The sequence below is a fragment of the Dromaius novaehollandiae genome, chromosome 2 (assembly GCF_036370855.1).
Source record: "Dromaius novaehollandiae isolate bDroNov1 chromosome 2, bDroNov1.hap1, whole genome shotgun sequence".
Taxonomy (NCBI): domain Eukaryota; kingdom Metazoa; phylum Chordata; class Aves; order Casuariiformes; family Dromaiidae; genus Dromaius; species Dromaius novaehollandiae.
The window spans coordinates 53,119,190-53,133,813 of NC_088099.1; the positions used below are offsets into that span (position 1 = coordinate 53,119,190).

Genomic DNA, 14,624 nt, shown 5'->3' on the forward strand with positions numbered 1-14,624 from the left:
AGACTTGCACGGTACTGGCATTTGTAAATGGTAAGCATTTGCTCTTGCAAAGCCCGTAAAAACTTTTCCAGAGATTTTCTTCTCTGTATACCGTATTCTGAGCAAGTAGAAAAACAGATGCCTGGGTTAATACCATGTTTTGACAAGGAAAGGCTCAAACATGAGACCACATCCTGATTTGTATTTCAGAGATGCAGTTCAGTCTCGGCATAACGCACGCAGGAGCTTTGCACTGAGCTTTTGTTTAAGAGGCTGATTACCCAGAGCTGAATTTTGCATTGAAAACAAAGTTGAATCAAAATTTACCGTACTTAGTGTTGTCCTGCAAACATCTGACTGGTTGACTGAACCTTCCCTTTACGTATGTAACAAGTGAGGAAAATAAGAGGTGGTCTGAAATATAAGTGACTGATGGTCAGCCTAAGGGAAAAAATCAAACAGTTGTGGCCAGCCTTTTGAGTCCTTTGCAGTCCTTCATTCTAGCTCAGCTCATGATCCACCCGTTTCAGAGATTCTTGTTACTTTTTTCCTAGCTGTGTGGCTCTGCTGTTTCTAAGAGAGCGTTAAAGTGCTTCTCAGCTGCAATGCATCCTTTGCTGCCCACCAGCTTTCAACATACACTAATGGATCACAGATTGCCCATCAGTATGACTTAATTGCTGCCCAGTTGAATTCACCCAAATTCTGCCAAAAAATAGTAAGTGGCATCTACCTTTGGCTGCTGAAACAGGCTTTCAGTGACCCCTGGTCTGTTCCAGAACAGCACAGATGATAAGGATGACTCAGTCCTGCTTTTAATGGCCTTGTCATGCAGGATTACTGCGTAGTTGGTGGAGAGGAAAGGATATTTCCAAGATCAGACTTAGTCCTCTGGAGGTGCCTTTCTGTGTTTCAGCTAAAGTGTTTTAAAAAGGGTGAGATGTATCCAAGCTTCAGTTTTAGAAAATAAAGTTATTTTGAGAAGAAAGGACCAGATTTATGTTGCTTCATGCCATATAATTCCTTTTGGTCTTCTGAAATATTTCTGCTTTAGTTTGTTTTTATGCCATATTTGTCCGCACAGGATGTAAAGCAGGACAATCTAGAGAGCATGCCAAAAGCTGGGATAGTGCAAAAGCTTATACTGTCCTTTTGGTATCTGTTGCATGAATTTAATGAAATCTGTCCAAATGTCTGGTAATTCAAGCTTTCACGAAGAAAGATCAGGTATTGAATAGATCTTTGCTCTCTTGATTTAACATAAACATTCTGGCTGATCTGGATCTAATTCTAACATGAAAGTTCAAAGAAAATAAATGTCAGTGTGCTTCGTGAATCTCTCACATACAATAAATTATGAAAACTCATTCCAGGTGATCTGGGCAAAAGGAGAACATCATAGTCTTAATTTTCTGTTGACCCCAAGGAGACTGTAAACTGGGTAGCTACTTGTGTCTGTATTTGATGGGAATGTAAGAACAGATTATGCAAAGGCAGATTATGAGCAGTATGTCAAAGAACAGATTATGAAGCACTTGTGGACCAGTGAGGCAGAAAAGGTATCTTACCCAGAGACGTGGCCATTACTTGTTTGGAAGATAAACCTTTGGTTTTTTTAATTTTCTTTTTTTTGGCAACACTTAAGGTAACTTACCTAAAAACAATTAATAAAGAATGAACTCAAAATATGCAGCAATTTTGTATCTATAATAGCTTTTTTTTGCCCTCTTTCAAAGATTTGTGATTTGAATAAGATGCAAGTTTTCTTCCTCGGAATAGAGGACCTGGAGAACTTAACAGCAGGGCATTTGATAAGAATGTTGCTTGGTGAAGTACTTTGTGTAAAAAGCTCCCTCTCTCACTCTTACAGCTTTTAAGGATGGGTGCATGGAGGCAGAATATGCTGATATTTTATTGTCATAGATGGTATTAAATTCCAGTAGATTTTCCTCAGTGAATATTCATAAGCTGCAAAAAGAAAGAAGGGTTTTCTAGTGCAAGTTTATCTTGATCAAAGACCTTAAGCTCATTTTATCAAATCTTGATAAACTTCATTTTCTTCAAGCATCAATATTTCTGTCCAAGTAAACAAGCTAATGTTACAGTAAGTTTTCTTCATTTTTATGCTATTTGTGACAAAGGTAGGAGAACAGACCTTGTATCTAGGTTGGTGTATTTCACAAAGATTTCATTACTTCATTTGTTCCGATACGAACTGTGAAACAAGCAAGTTGGCTAAAACAGCAAATAATAAAATTACATTACAAAAAATTAATGTGCAGAATAATGCAAGGGACTTAAAATGTTATGTGATGTTTTGCGTCTTTGGCTGTGAAATGTTCCTCCTCTGTCTTCAGACGTACAGAACACAGGCATCTACATCTGAGCTAGCTTATATATGTTTATATCCTATCCAGTCAAAAGAGACAAACATTTCTAGGGGATGCCTTATCTGACTTATTTTAGATGTGTGCCTTAGGATGAATAGACTCTTGAAGTGCTTGTTTCTTTGTTGACTCTTAATGGGAGCCAGACATCCAGCTCAGATATAGGTGCTTTATTTGACCAAGTTAATCCCTGCCTCCCATGCAGTTTTAATTCTGAGTGATAATTGTGATTTTTATTGTGCTTGCAGGTTGGTCAGGACAAAGGAAGCTGTTCGTTTCAAAAAAACCCCAGCCCATGCGTTATTCCTCAAGAAAATGAAAATATTTTTCACACGATATTTGCTTTTTTCACAAAGTCTGGCAGAAAAGTATTGGTAAGAAAGTCCATCTATGACAAACTTAAGTGGATGTTGTATCTTACAAAAGATTTTGCATGGATCATCATGAAGAACTCATGCAGATAGTTCTTACAGAGTAAGGGTTTTGTGCGTGTAGACTACTACTGGGGGGATATTTAGTGCTTTTCATTTTCTGATTTTTACCTAGAAGAATCCTCAGGAAATCCAGTGGGGAGGTATTGGCCCGAAGTGGGAACACTGAGCCCTCTGCCCCCATACCATCGGAGGCACATGGAGTGGCTGGGCTCGCGCTGGGGCTCAGTGCCAGCCCCATGGAGAGGGCGACCAAGCAGCCCAGCCCTGCTGCGCTGCCCTCCCTGGCTCTTGGGACCAGCTCTCTTCAGAAAGCTGCTGCTATTTCCTATGCAAGTGGATTTTAGCAGCTTACTGTGCATTTTCTCAGTCAGTTGGAGCATTTGCTGTCCCAGAGTATTTTCAGTGAGTTATTTCCTTCTTTCCTGACATGCCTAACAGCTTTTTTTCCTATTTCCTGTAGGACTGTGAAAGACCAGGCAGGTCCTGTTTAATTATACGCTGCAATTTAAGCTCATTAGCAAAAGCAGAGTCCTGTGATATAAGTATTTACACACTGCTGAATACTGAGATACTGAAGAAGGTATGTGCTTCCATTGCAGTTTATCTTTAATACCAATTTAAGTATGTATATGTACATCAATGTGCTTGAGACTTGCATTCCTTCCTCTGTTTACTAGTATGTTATAAAAAGTCATGGTGTCAAAGAAAACAGATCAATTTACCAACAGTGTATAGGGAGGTGTTAATCCTATTTCTTACCAATTACATTAAGACAGAAATAAATCAAATGGAGAAATCAATACATTGAGAAAAAATAAGACCCCTCAGTGTATGTATAGTGTTAACACTAGAGATTTCTAAAAGTTAAGTGAGAAGTGAGTAAGTGCACATAAACTCTGACCAACTATCTGTCATTTCCTCTGTATAAACAGAGATATGGCAGTTTTTTGTATTTTTTTAGTCTAAATGATTATTATTCAGAGAAGATATAACACAGCCATAATAACACTGAGCTTGACGTTTGTGAGAAGAAACAAATGGCTACAAGTTAGTTCCCATCTTTTCTGAAGCCACTGAATGAAATAGCAAATCCTCTACATTTCTAGTGATTTACTGTATTTTTCCCTGTTTTCCTCTGCTTAGAAAAATACTGACTGTGGACTTATGGCAAGATTCTGTAAGATTATAAGCATGTAAGATAATCAGAGAGAAAGAAGGCTGTTAATGTGAGCCTAATAAAATAAACCTGTCTTTGATAGCTGCTAGATTAAAAACATTGGAGAGAGCCTTCATTAGAGAGCCATTGCTAAAGCAATTGATAGCTCTGAGGTTTTCCAGCTGAAACCAACTATATCTGTTAATGTTTGATAATAGGGAAAATAGACCAGACCAAAAGTTTCAGGTATTTATGTTACATGCACGCAGAAAGCTGAAATATGTAAGCAAGTAACTGAGTGCACATTAAATATGCATTTGGGAAATGCGGTCCCAGGAGTAGCCGGAATCCATCCCGTCTGCTATGTCCTTTCTAAGATGACCATTAGCAGATCTTCTTTAAAAGATGTACAACACTTACCCATGTCTTTGGGTCGGTGTCCTCACTACATGCTATTTCTTACTTATCACCCACCCTCCCCAAAGTGAGCAGCATAAGAATGACTAACATGTGCATTAAAATGGCAGCTTATTGGAACATGCATGTTAAAAAGCGCTGCATAAAATATAGGAGAAAAATATATTAATATGGGAAGATATAAATTGAATATTGAAGCTATTTGCAGTGCACAGATTCAGATAGTTTAGCAGTTTTTGTCTCAGGCTGTACTTGACTCTAGCCCAGCTTTCCTGTATCTTTCTCTCCTCATTTAAAAAGCAAATAGGAATTTGTCTTTGATGGTTAATATTGAACTTGCCAGCGTTGATTGGCAATGTTCTGCCTGTCTTCTGCTTGTGTGGTAAATGTGGCGAATATGAAAAACAGGCCAAATAAAAATGATGTGTTTAAAGTCCAACATACCTGATTTTGTTGTGTTTGTTTTAATTTGGGATAATGTGCTGGGCTTTGTCTATGTTATGAGCTTAAGGTACATTTTTCAAAGCAGGGTATTAGCCTGTTTTAACTCCCAACGCAAACTCCACTGAGTGCTATCTAGATATAGTTATTGCACTGGCAAATGTAGGGGTTTTCCATTTTGTTTTTTTGGTGCTTCCCCTCCGCCTCAAATCCAATCCTTCCTGTTTTTACTTCTCAGGACAGTTCGTCAGTCATCCAGTTTGTCACAAGGGCAAAGGTGCGGGTGGACCCTGCCCTCAGGGTTGTGGAGGTGCCCAATGGGAGCCCAGAAGAAAAACCAGTAAGTGAATGATTCTGGAGAGAAAGGTTTCCTGATCCCGTGGAGATCCTTGAGAGAGCTCGGCAAACTGGAATTTGTGGATTTAGGGGTTAGACAGCAGTGTCACAGCATGTGAGAGTGTTCAGACTTCCTCAGATCAGACTAACGATGCTGCTGTGGGTTGGCTCACTGGGATAACCGTGCCATCACTGTGAATGATGTTATGTGGAGTAGGAGAGTCTGTCCTGTGCTAGCCAAAATTGTAATAGTCTCTGGGATAGCTGTGCCAAAGTTAGGTTTAGCTTTCGGCTCTGAGGGTAATGTCTGCTTTAATCTATTTCAGATTTTCCTTGAAAACATAGCAGAGACTTGAAACCCCAGCAAAGTCATTTCAGATGTGCTGATATGAAATATTTAAAGTGGTAATGAATGATATTCTGGGAGCTGTGAAAATGGTCAAGGGGGTCCAACTATTCAGAGATTCATATACCTGTTCCTTTGTGCCTAGCTGGTGGAATTCATGTATGACCTGATACTGCATTTTGTGTTGTTCTGCATGAGGCTAGGTTGAAAATTCAGGTGGAAATATTGAAATTCAGGGTTAATGCACTATTCAGTTGTGGCTTGAACAGGGCCATATTTACAATCTGCTGGAGAAAAAGGAGATGTTGGACTTTTGCAGTCCAAAAGTAGGAGGTTTCCTACTACCAAGTGGCCAAACACTTAAGGCATGAAAATTGCATGAATAGCTATACCCAAATTCAAGTTTCTTTTTGCCTGGTGAAATAAATTTTAAGTTTCATTGCATATTTCACACTTACATGAGGATCAAAGTTAATCTGGACTGCCTTTAATTTCTTCTCTTGCTCTGTATTTTTGGAACATGATATAGATCCCACCTCTCACTTATCCCCTTACCCTGAATGATTGACATGACTGCCAGCCCATGAAACTGTTCTTTCTTAGTGGCTTCATTTCAGAGAGAGCTATGAGGTTTGAGCAGGAGAGGTATTGAGGTCAAGGCACTTCAGAAGAGCCTGACATCTCCCACTAAAGCACTCATCTGGGAGATAATGGATTTAAATCCCTACAGTCAAAGAAGGAATTGAACCTGCATCTGTGTACTGCCTTCAGTCTGAATGCTTGGAAAGGGGAGACACTGCTACAATGATCACCTTCATGACCATGTCTGCAACTCTAGACTTGTTCCCATTTCTTTTTTTTTAACTTTCTATTTTATTAAAACTGTCTGAAAAAAATTCTTTTGTATGACAGGACCCAATTTTTTTCCTTTCTGTTTTATTTTCTGTCAGGTTTCTGGACCATTCTAAAGAACATTAAAAAAACAGGCTTGGCAGCTGAACTGAAGTAGTCAGTTATTCACATAGCTAGTCTTCCCTGGGAATGTGCCTTATAAATGACCTGCAGCCCTGACTGTTAAGACACTGCTAGATCTCTATTTAGTTCCTCAGCTTGCAGTTAATGGCTTAAATCTTGCCATTTAATGGCTAAATTTCATTAATGATTGAAGTAACACCTGACTGTGATACCCATGCCCCATCTGAAATGGGAGAAGCCAGGATGTCTCTGCCATATATTATACTCTGTAAAGGGTTTTAGAATCTTTCAGAATGATGGACACAGTGTAACATGTGTGGGATTACTACTATTTAACAGTCAAAATTTAGAAATGCTTTTATCCAGGATGAAAGCTCTGCTATAATTCATTGTTATCTAATGTTTCGAGAAAAACAAAAAGGAAGAAAATCCCCCCAAAACATAGTTCTTTTCCTGTTCCCGGAAAGCTTTCCATCAAGCCTTGAGTTGCAACAATTACAAAGTTCACTGTGTGTGCTAGGAAACTATATTAATCTTCAAACAAGAACTTGCTTCTGGTTCCTGGGAAGCCCTAGCTGTAAAGAAGCGTACTTGACATATTGTAGTCATGTAGCATCAATTTGTAATTTCAGGTCTTTTCTAATGTGAGTGCTATTTGCTCTACTTTATGCTATTTCCATACGTCTATTGGCTTCTCCATTGCCGTATGTTTTACATAGGGTCATATTCAGGGAAAAATTTAAGACATGTGGTTTGGCTCAAGGCATTCATTTTTTCCCCCCTCTCTTTTTCTCCCTTGTATTGTGGAATGCAGAAGGAAACAATACTTGTTGCAAGCCACGGTTATTCAGCTGGAACTAGAGACAGGAGAGATAAAATGCCTTTGTTCATATTCCTCCCTTCCTTTCTAAAATCCCACTCTGTTTTCTTTTCGTTAACCACTGACTGCTGTACCATATCCATTTGGCTAGCAGCTCTTTCTGAGCTTGTGCATGGGTTCGTTGTGAGTCTCCTTATGAAGGTGTTCCCTAACAGTGAAAAATATTTTTGTAGACATTGTATCATGGATTATTTTGAAAAGGCCTTTTGGCTGTCTGCAGTTTAAATGTAGACATATTAAAACCATTTAAATTGTTCTGTAGAACTAGCTGCCCTTATTTCACTGGGCACTTTTACACTTTAATGCACAGAGTGCAAACTATTTAAAAAAAAAAAAGGCAAAAGGAAAAGGAAGACTGATATTTGTGATACTAGTGTAGTAGGTACAACAGTGGCAAGACCATCCATTTAAATATCAGTTCTGTGATAAACGGCAATGGACTATCTGCAAAGGGGATGCAAAAGCTTATGTAAAGATCTGTAAGTTGGGTACCAGGCTGTTTTTGAGAACATTTTTAAAACAGATGCAGGCTTGAAGTATTTGTTGTTTATACAATTTACCACAAACCATTTCTCTGGATTTGGATGACTAATATATTCTTTTTCTCCAGTTATTATAGTCTATTTAAACTCTTCTGGTATGGTATTTCCAGAAGACACGCTTTCTTTTCTTGAGCCTATGCGTTTCCATGAAAATCTGGCTCCCTTCTTTTGTGCATGTGAGGCAAGGCCAATGATGAGCTCTAGGAGACCACAGTGATCAAATATGAGGTCCAAGGGTCAACAGCCTCTGCTCTCTGCTTGCATACAGGAGGAGGAATGCTCTTACAGAGCAAAAGGACTTCCCTCCATGAACGCTGATGGGGAAGGGAGAAGAGGCTGAATTTCATTATGTCCAAACCTGCCAAATGCTCTGAGTCTCTCTGTCTTGAAAGTCAGAGAGTATGAAGTTGAGCAGAAGCAGGGAGAACCCAAGCTAACGTGCCTGCAGCTCTTGCAACAAAATGCGCTGTAAAACCGGAGGTTCCTGGCTAGCTTATGGCTGTCCATTTTTAAGCTCAGCACATGCATACTTTCCTCAAGCCTTTGAACCTCTCTCTCCTCCTGGCTAGAGCTCACTGCTCTCTCATTTTCAGACCAGTCATCCCAGGATTAGTTTAACATAGGCAAGTGGTTGCCGTACGTGAGTTTTTGTGTAGAGTTTAGTTATATTTATGTTCACAGTGATACACAGTGTGAAAAGAAAGAAAAACTTTAAAATTTAATTTACTGTGTGAAGACCTTCAGGGTGTTCTGGGAGGTCTTTATAACAGAAGGATTTATATGCATATTCACGTGCCTGAGCTTTTGCTGTCTGCAGGCAGCTTGGAAGACTTTGGACTTTGGCCTGTTCTCTGTGTCTGAGTTGGAAGGAAAAGCGTGTATTTACTGCCCTCTCCCTTGTCTCCATGTGGGACTTCCCAGACTTTTTTTTTAATGCACATGGGAATACCTCTTTCCCTTGCCTTTTAGGAACATTGAGCAGTATAAGGCTCCTATTCTCTCCAGCTTAGCTTTGAAAAGAATGTAACATCCCAGCCTGGCTGAGCCAGATGTGAACATCCTCTAGAAGCTTTGAAGCCCTCTTTCAAGTGGGTTATTTGCTGCCTTACTGTTTTCATTTGCTTTCTTTTTCATTTCATTGTTTTACCTTTCCAGCTGTTACTGTAACAATCCCTTATAGATTTACTGTGCTATCTGGCACATAGAAACACCCTATTGGGTAAAGGAACAAAAGTATACAGAATACTAATAAAATACAGATAATTCCTGGTGACAGAGGCTAACAGGTAGCAAGGATACTTCAAGTTTATGTTCTCCAAGGACCTTCAACCTTTTTGTTAGTATATGGAAATATAAATTTACATATATGTAATACACACATATATATATACATATATATACATATAAAAATACATGCATATACATATGTGAGAATGGTGTCTTCACTGGAAGTCCCCTCAAGTAAAATGGCTCTTGAATGGACAAGTCAACCAGCAGTACAGTGCGGCTTGAAACACCAGAAATATTCTGGGCGATAATATAAAATGAAAATAGCATTTTTTTGGTAAGCCTGTGCCTCCCATCGATGCTGTCTTTTTTGATTCAAGTGCATAAAAATCACTTAGCGTGGATAAACAAAAAGAAACACATTTTAGGAGGGAGAAATGAAAATTTTACAGTTACGCATTTCTAACCAATTTTTGCTGAGCTATGTTGCTTACCTTAAGGACTCCTAGTTCAGTGGCAGGTCCCACTTAGGCACAGTGTGAACTTTAAATATTTGCAAAAATCCTACTCGGTTAAGTGATTGCCTACACACTTTACTGAAATAGGGTTAGTGTTTTCAAAGCACTAAGAAATTCTGCTCCCTTTGCGTTTGTTCATAAAGACTATCAGAAATATAACAAGTGTTTGGCACAGGTAGAAGATGATGTCTTTGGTCATAAGGGTCCAAATTTCAGAAGGCAGTGGGAGGATGCAGTTCTGTGTTACTTTACACCAGAGAGATTGCATCGTTTAAAAACCAGATTGACATGTGAATTATGTACAACTAAATGGCAAGTTCCTCTACCTCCTGGAATTCCCTACTTTAAGAATCCCAAAGTACAGTGTGAAATATAAATATAAAACTCCTTATACATCGTAAAGACAACCATGTTTTTCACTGCCTTTCCTTGGCATTTGGTCACAGTATAGAAACAAGCCTATAATTTGTTCCATATTTTATGACCGTTGCATGTTCTTTTTCTGAACCAGACTGCTCTTGCCCCCACCACCATCTCTCACGTGCTTTCTCATACACACACACATGCTCTTATCTGCTGTGTCAGTAACTTATGTTTCACGACTGTGGGAAACGCGCTAGACTGGAGGCTGCTTTACGCTCCCCGTCATGTTAGCTGCCGTGCAGGAGCCGTGCAGCAGAGCTGGATGGGAGCGAGGCACTGAGATTTTCTCTTTCTCAGACTACTCAGTTGTCAGAGGTTCAAAAGGCAGGAGGCGGCTGGCACGCCACTTCTGCTAGCATCGCCGCCTGCCTTCCACCTCCCCCGGGGATGGACGGCTTCCCAGCCTCCCACCGCTTGCTGCAGTGGCTTCGTGCTGACAGTCCGGATGTGTGATGCATGTTGACTGTTTGCCCAGTCTGGCTTGTTTGGGTTTTTTTGGTTTTGTTTGCTTTGTTTCCTCACCAAAACTCATTGCTGTGACCGCTTGTTAATGCGGCCAGTATTTGGGGGCTTGAGAGGGATAACATACAGAGGTAACATATGCAACATCCCTGCTCCTCTCCAAACCACAAAACCATGAACAGGATTTTTTTATGCTTGTAAGTTGATTCAAAACTGCTAGAAGAAAGCAGATTGATAAGGAGCTGTTGTTACTCCGTACCCACTAAGTTACTATAGCTTGAGCTGTGACTGTGAAATCTACTGCCAAATTATTCTAGCCAGTATGTTTCAAAGCTCAAATGTAGGGCTCTTGCCATAGAAATGATGTATGATTTGATCTCTGCAACTATTCCTGGCTCTGCCTGCTGACAGTGTGAAGTACAGAACTATTGTGACAGAGGTTGTGCTATGTGAACATTTATTCTCTGTGCAGTGGATAGAAAACACCTCATTTTGCATTCAGTGATGGCTTAAAAAGTCTCCGTTGGCAATATCTAAAGTGCTAGGAGCTTTTTTTCCCCCCTTAGAGTCAGAAAGAAAAATAACATGAGTGCCTTATCTTCTAAGAAACAGTCGTCTGACCTGTGTCCATAAGATGGATGCAAACCCCCGCCTGCGTGAGAAATGGGAAATGGACTGCTACATCAGATTGTCTTTTCAGCCTGGCTCAGAGATACAAGGAAGGCACAAGATTTGGTTGTTGGTATCTCTTTCTGGTATTTCCCTTATGCTAATCTTGGCTATAAGGGAAACTCTGCTGACTTTCTGTGTTCAGTAAGATATTTCAAAAAGCCTTATAAAGGCTTTGTGCTAATATATGAATGTTAAAATGAGTCTCTTTCTTGGGTGAAGAACTGGTCTATGTTTGAGAGCTATTCTGAGCACTGAGGTGATACTTGTTTACGGGAATATGTATGGGAATTAGTTATGGGAAAATAGTATCTGCGTGTAACATCTTTTCTGTCCATTTGTTACATTTTCATGTCTCATTGTCATCAAATGCCTGATAATATCTAAGTGATAAGAAACCAGTGTGTGTAAATCGGCAGTGTTCAAATTCCTCTTCCAGAAAAGTTACGGTCTTAATCACCAGTAGTCTATGAAACTGAGATGTATATTTATGAGTAGTTCTGTATGGGAACACCATGACAAAACAGTGCCATCAATCTGGCTTCCTTTGCTTTAAGGCTGTAATTTTTGCATGCATTTGCTGAAACTTTGTAGCCTTACAGAGACTTAGAAATGTCTGGCATGGGACCTCTGGAGGTCATCCAGTCCCATCTCATACTAAAAGTGGGGCTGTTGCCTGCACCAGGTCAGGGCATCCATGGCTTTATCTACCTGTGTTTTGAAAACCTGCACAGATGGGGGACCAGTGACCTCTCTGGGCCCCTCTTCTGGTGCTGCCCTAACCTTCCTGTTACAGGTTTTCCCTAATGGGCAACCCAAAGCTCCCTATCGGTTTTATGGTATCACATTGCCTTTGCTGTCTCATATATGGTACTGTTTGAACGGTGTCACTAGTGAGTGGAGGTACTTCACAGGTTCATTCATGGGCTTTTCAAAATGAGTATTTTAGGGTTGCACAGTTCTATCTGAATCTAACCTCTTGTTTTTCACCCACTTTTAACTACTTTTTTTTTTTTTCTGGTTAAGATTGATTTAACAGTCCCTATCTACCAACGGAGTTTTGAAATTTTTAAGCAAAGATGATGAAAGTGGTTTGTGAAGGAGGGAGCAAAACTCACTGCTTTGCCTTCCAAAGCAAACCAAAACAAAGCCAGACAAAATAAATTTACTACCTTTTAAAAAATCCCTGCTGCCTCACCACATTTGCTGGATAGTAAATTGCAAAATTTAACAAAGAAATAGCCCTTACTGAGGAGAAAAGTTTTTGAGTTTTGCACTGAGAAGCTGGTTTTGATTGAAATAGGAGATGGGAAATTCATCAGTATAATTTGCTCCCCTTTTCTTCTTAAAGCAGACAGTTAAGGAAAGCTCTTCATAAGACATATTTCCCTGCCATACAGGCTATATAAAAAGAGAAGAAAAAACAGCAGGGGACCGCTATCTGCATTCCCAGAAGAAGAACCCATGACTGCATGCACCCTTGCCTCTTTCATACCACGTATCTTATAAAGCACAGCAGGGAATATTCACATTCAGTATGGATATTTCCCATTTTTTGCAAAAAAATTAATGAACTCAGAATCTGTAGGGTTTTTCATGTGAAGCACCAGGGCATTTGGCAGAGCTGAGAACATGATGAGTAAGACAAACCACACAAGATGTCATGGTAATCCGTGCCAATCCAAGAGATACAGTTTTTCATGCAAACCTCTGTGCACCTTTGGTGGGCTGGCACCAGAAAAGACCCAATGTCTGTCGGGGGGGCGGGCGGGAGAACTGGCAAGGTAAGGGTTAGTTTAGAGCCGGAGCTGATAGCTTTTGGATTGTATGCATGGCTACTCAAATTCCGCTTGAAAGGAAAGCTTTAAATCCCTTGCAAAAAATAGATGGAAAGCACAGAATTAAGGGCACATTCCATATTTGTTTGACAGATGAAATATGATCAGTGAGGCCACCAAGCAGTGTATTTAATAAGATGAGTACGAGAGAAAACAATGCAACTTCCAATCATAAAAAGATCTTTTTCTAATTGCTTTGTAGGTGGTCTTTGAGGCTTTACACAATCTGGAGCCTCGTGGGTATGTTGTCGGATGGATCATTGCCATCAGTTTGCTGGTGGGAATTCTCATCTTCCTGCTGCTGGCTGTGCTCTTGTGGAAGGTAAGGTAACAGATGCAACATAAACAACCAGGCTAGTCCCATGAAAAAAGCTTGAAATTGTCCATGCATTTAACATCCGTTTACTTTAGGAACTAAATAGTTGTCCACTCCATTACAGAAGCTGTTAGCCAGCAAAAATATTTTCATGTCCTTTTCATATCCCTTTTATGAGGGACAGGGAGAGGCTCCTGATGTAGAGAAGTGGTGGAAAAGTGGATTCTTTGAGGCCTGGTTATTAAAGGTTGAAGCTTTTACTACTGTTCCAGGATGAGGGAAAATTCATCTAGAGATCTGCCCTTATCTCATGCTTACATACTTGGCGCATCTCTGTGGTTTTCTGAGGCTCGCTGATTTCAACAGGGTTTCCTGAAAATCAGACGAACTTTGCTTGACCAGCTAAAAGATTGGATACATGCCTAACAAAAACCAGTAGGCAGCTACTGTATTCAAGAGGTAAAGGCCTGGGAGAGAGGAGTATCCAGGAATGAATTCTTCACAGCCCCCTCTCAAAAAAAAAAGTCATGTATGAGCAAAATGAGTTACTAGAGCAAAAAGTGCCAGTACCTGTTAAAAGCCAGCCTTCACACCATCTCTGATAAGATACAATTCTTGCACCCAGATACCATTACATAGTAGAAACGGGCAGATGCTGATGCTTTGCAGCAGCCATCTGGTGTGGTGAACCTGAAGGAGCTGAAGTGTTTTCATTCCTCAGTTCCCTGTTACCAATCCATAAATTTAAAAGGCCACGGTCAAGGTCAGGGACTGTCTTTGAAAGAAGTGAATCCCAAATGCACCCATGGGATTGAGTCCAAGCTTATTTTGCTTCCTGTGGCAGAGGTCCAGCAGCCTGATGCACGCTGCTTAACAGCACGTGGGCTGCATGGGGCCATTTGCCGTCTCTGCTGCGTTTGGGGGTCATGGCCGCACCGTGCTGTGAAAGCACACGTCGCTGCAGGTCGCACTGCTGAAAAATGGACTTGCTGATCTTGGCTAAAAACGGCCATGCAGTTCTTATTATAGATTATACAGGTGCATTTATATTATTGATTATATATATACTTCATAGGTTACATAGATATTATGTGGATTATAGCATTAGATTATTTTTATAGTCAATTCTGAGGATCTTTAAGTGTATACTGCCCAGGTCAAAATAGACTGCGTTCTCCATTTGGAAAGCAACATTTGATTGTAGTCTAGAATATTGAAATCTTTTAAATTTTATAGGGATCATTCAAGTACACATGAAGAAGCTGCCATTTTGTTACT

The 14,624-nt window shown here is 40.1% G+C and overlaps 1 protein-coding gene across 1 annotated transcript in view; it reads left to right on the forward strand.

Moving 5' to 3' along the window:
• ITGA9 (integrin subunit alpha 9) overlaps nt 1-14,624 on the forward strand; it is a 230,863-nt gene that overhangs the window by 196,580 nt on the left and 19,659 nt on the right. The window contains exons 24-27 of the mRNA XM_026100784.2: nt 2,615-2,740; nt 3,261-3,380; nt 5,053-5,154; nt 13,233-13,352. Coding sequence (XP_025956569.2) covers nt 2,615-2,740; nt 3,261-3,380; nt 5,053-5,154; nt 13,233-13,352 — 468 coding nt within the window. The remainder of the gene's footprint in view (nt 1-2,614; nt 2,741-3,260; nt 3,381-5,052; nt 5,155-13,232; nt 13,353-14,624) is intronic.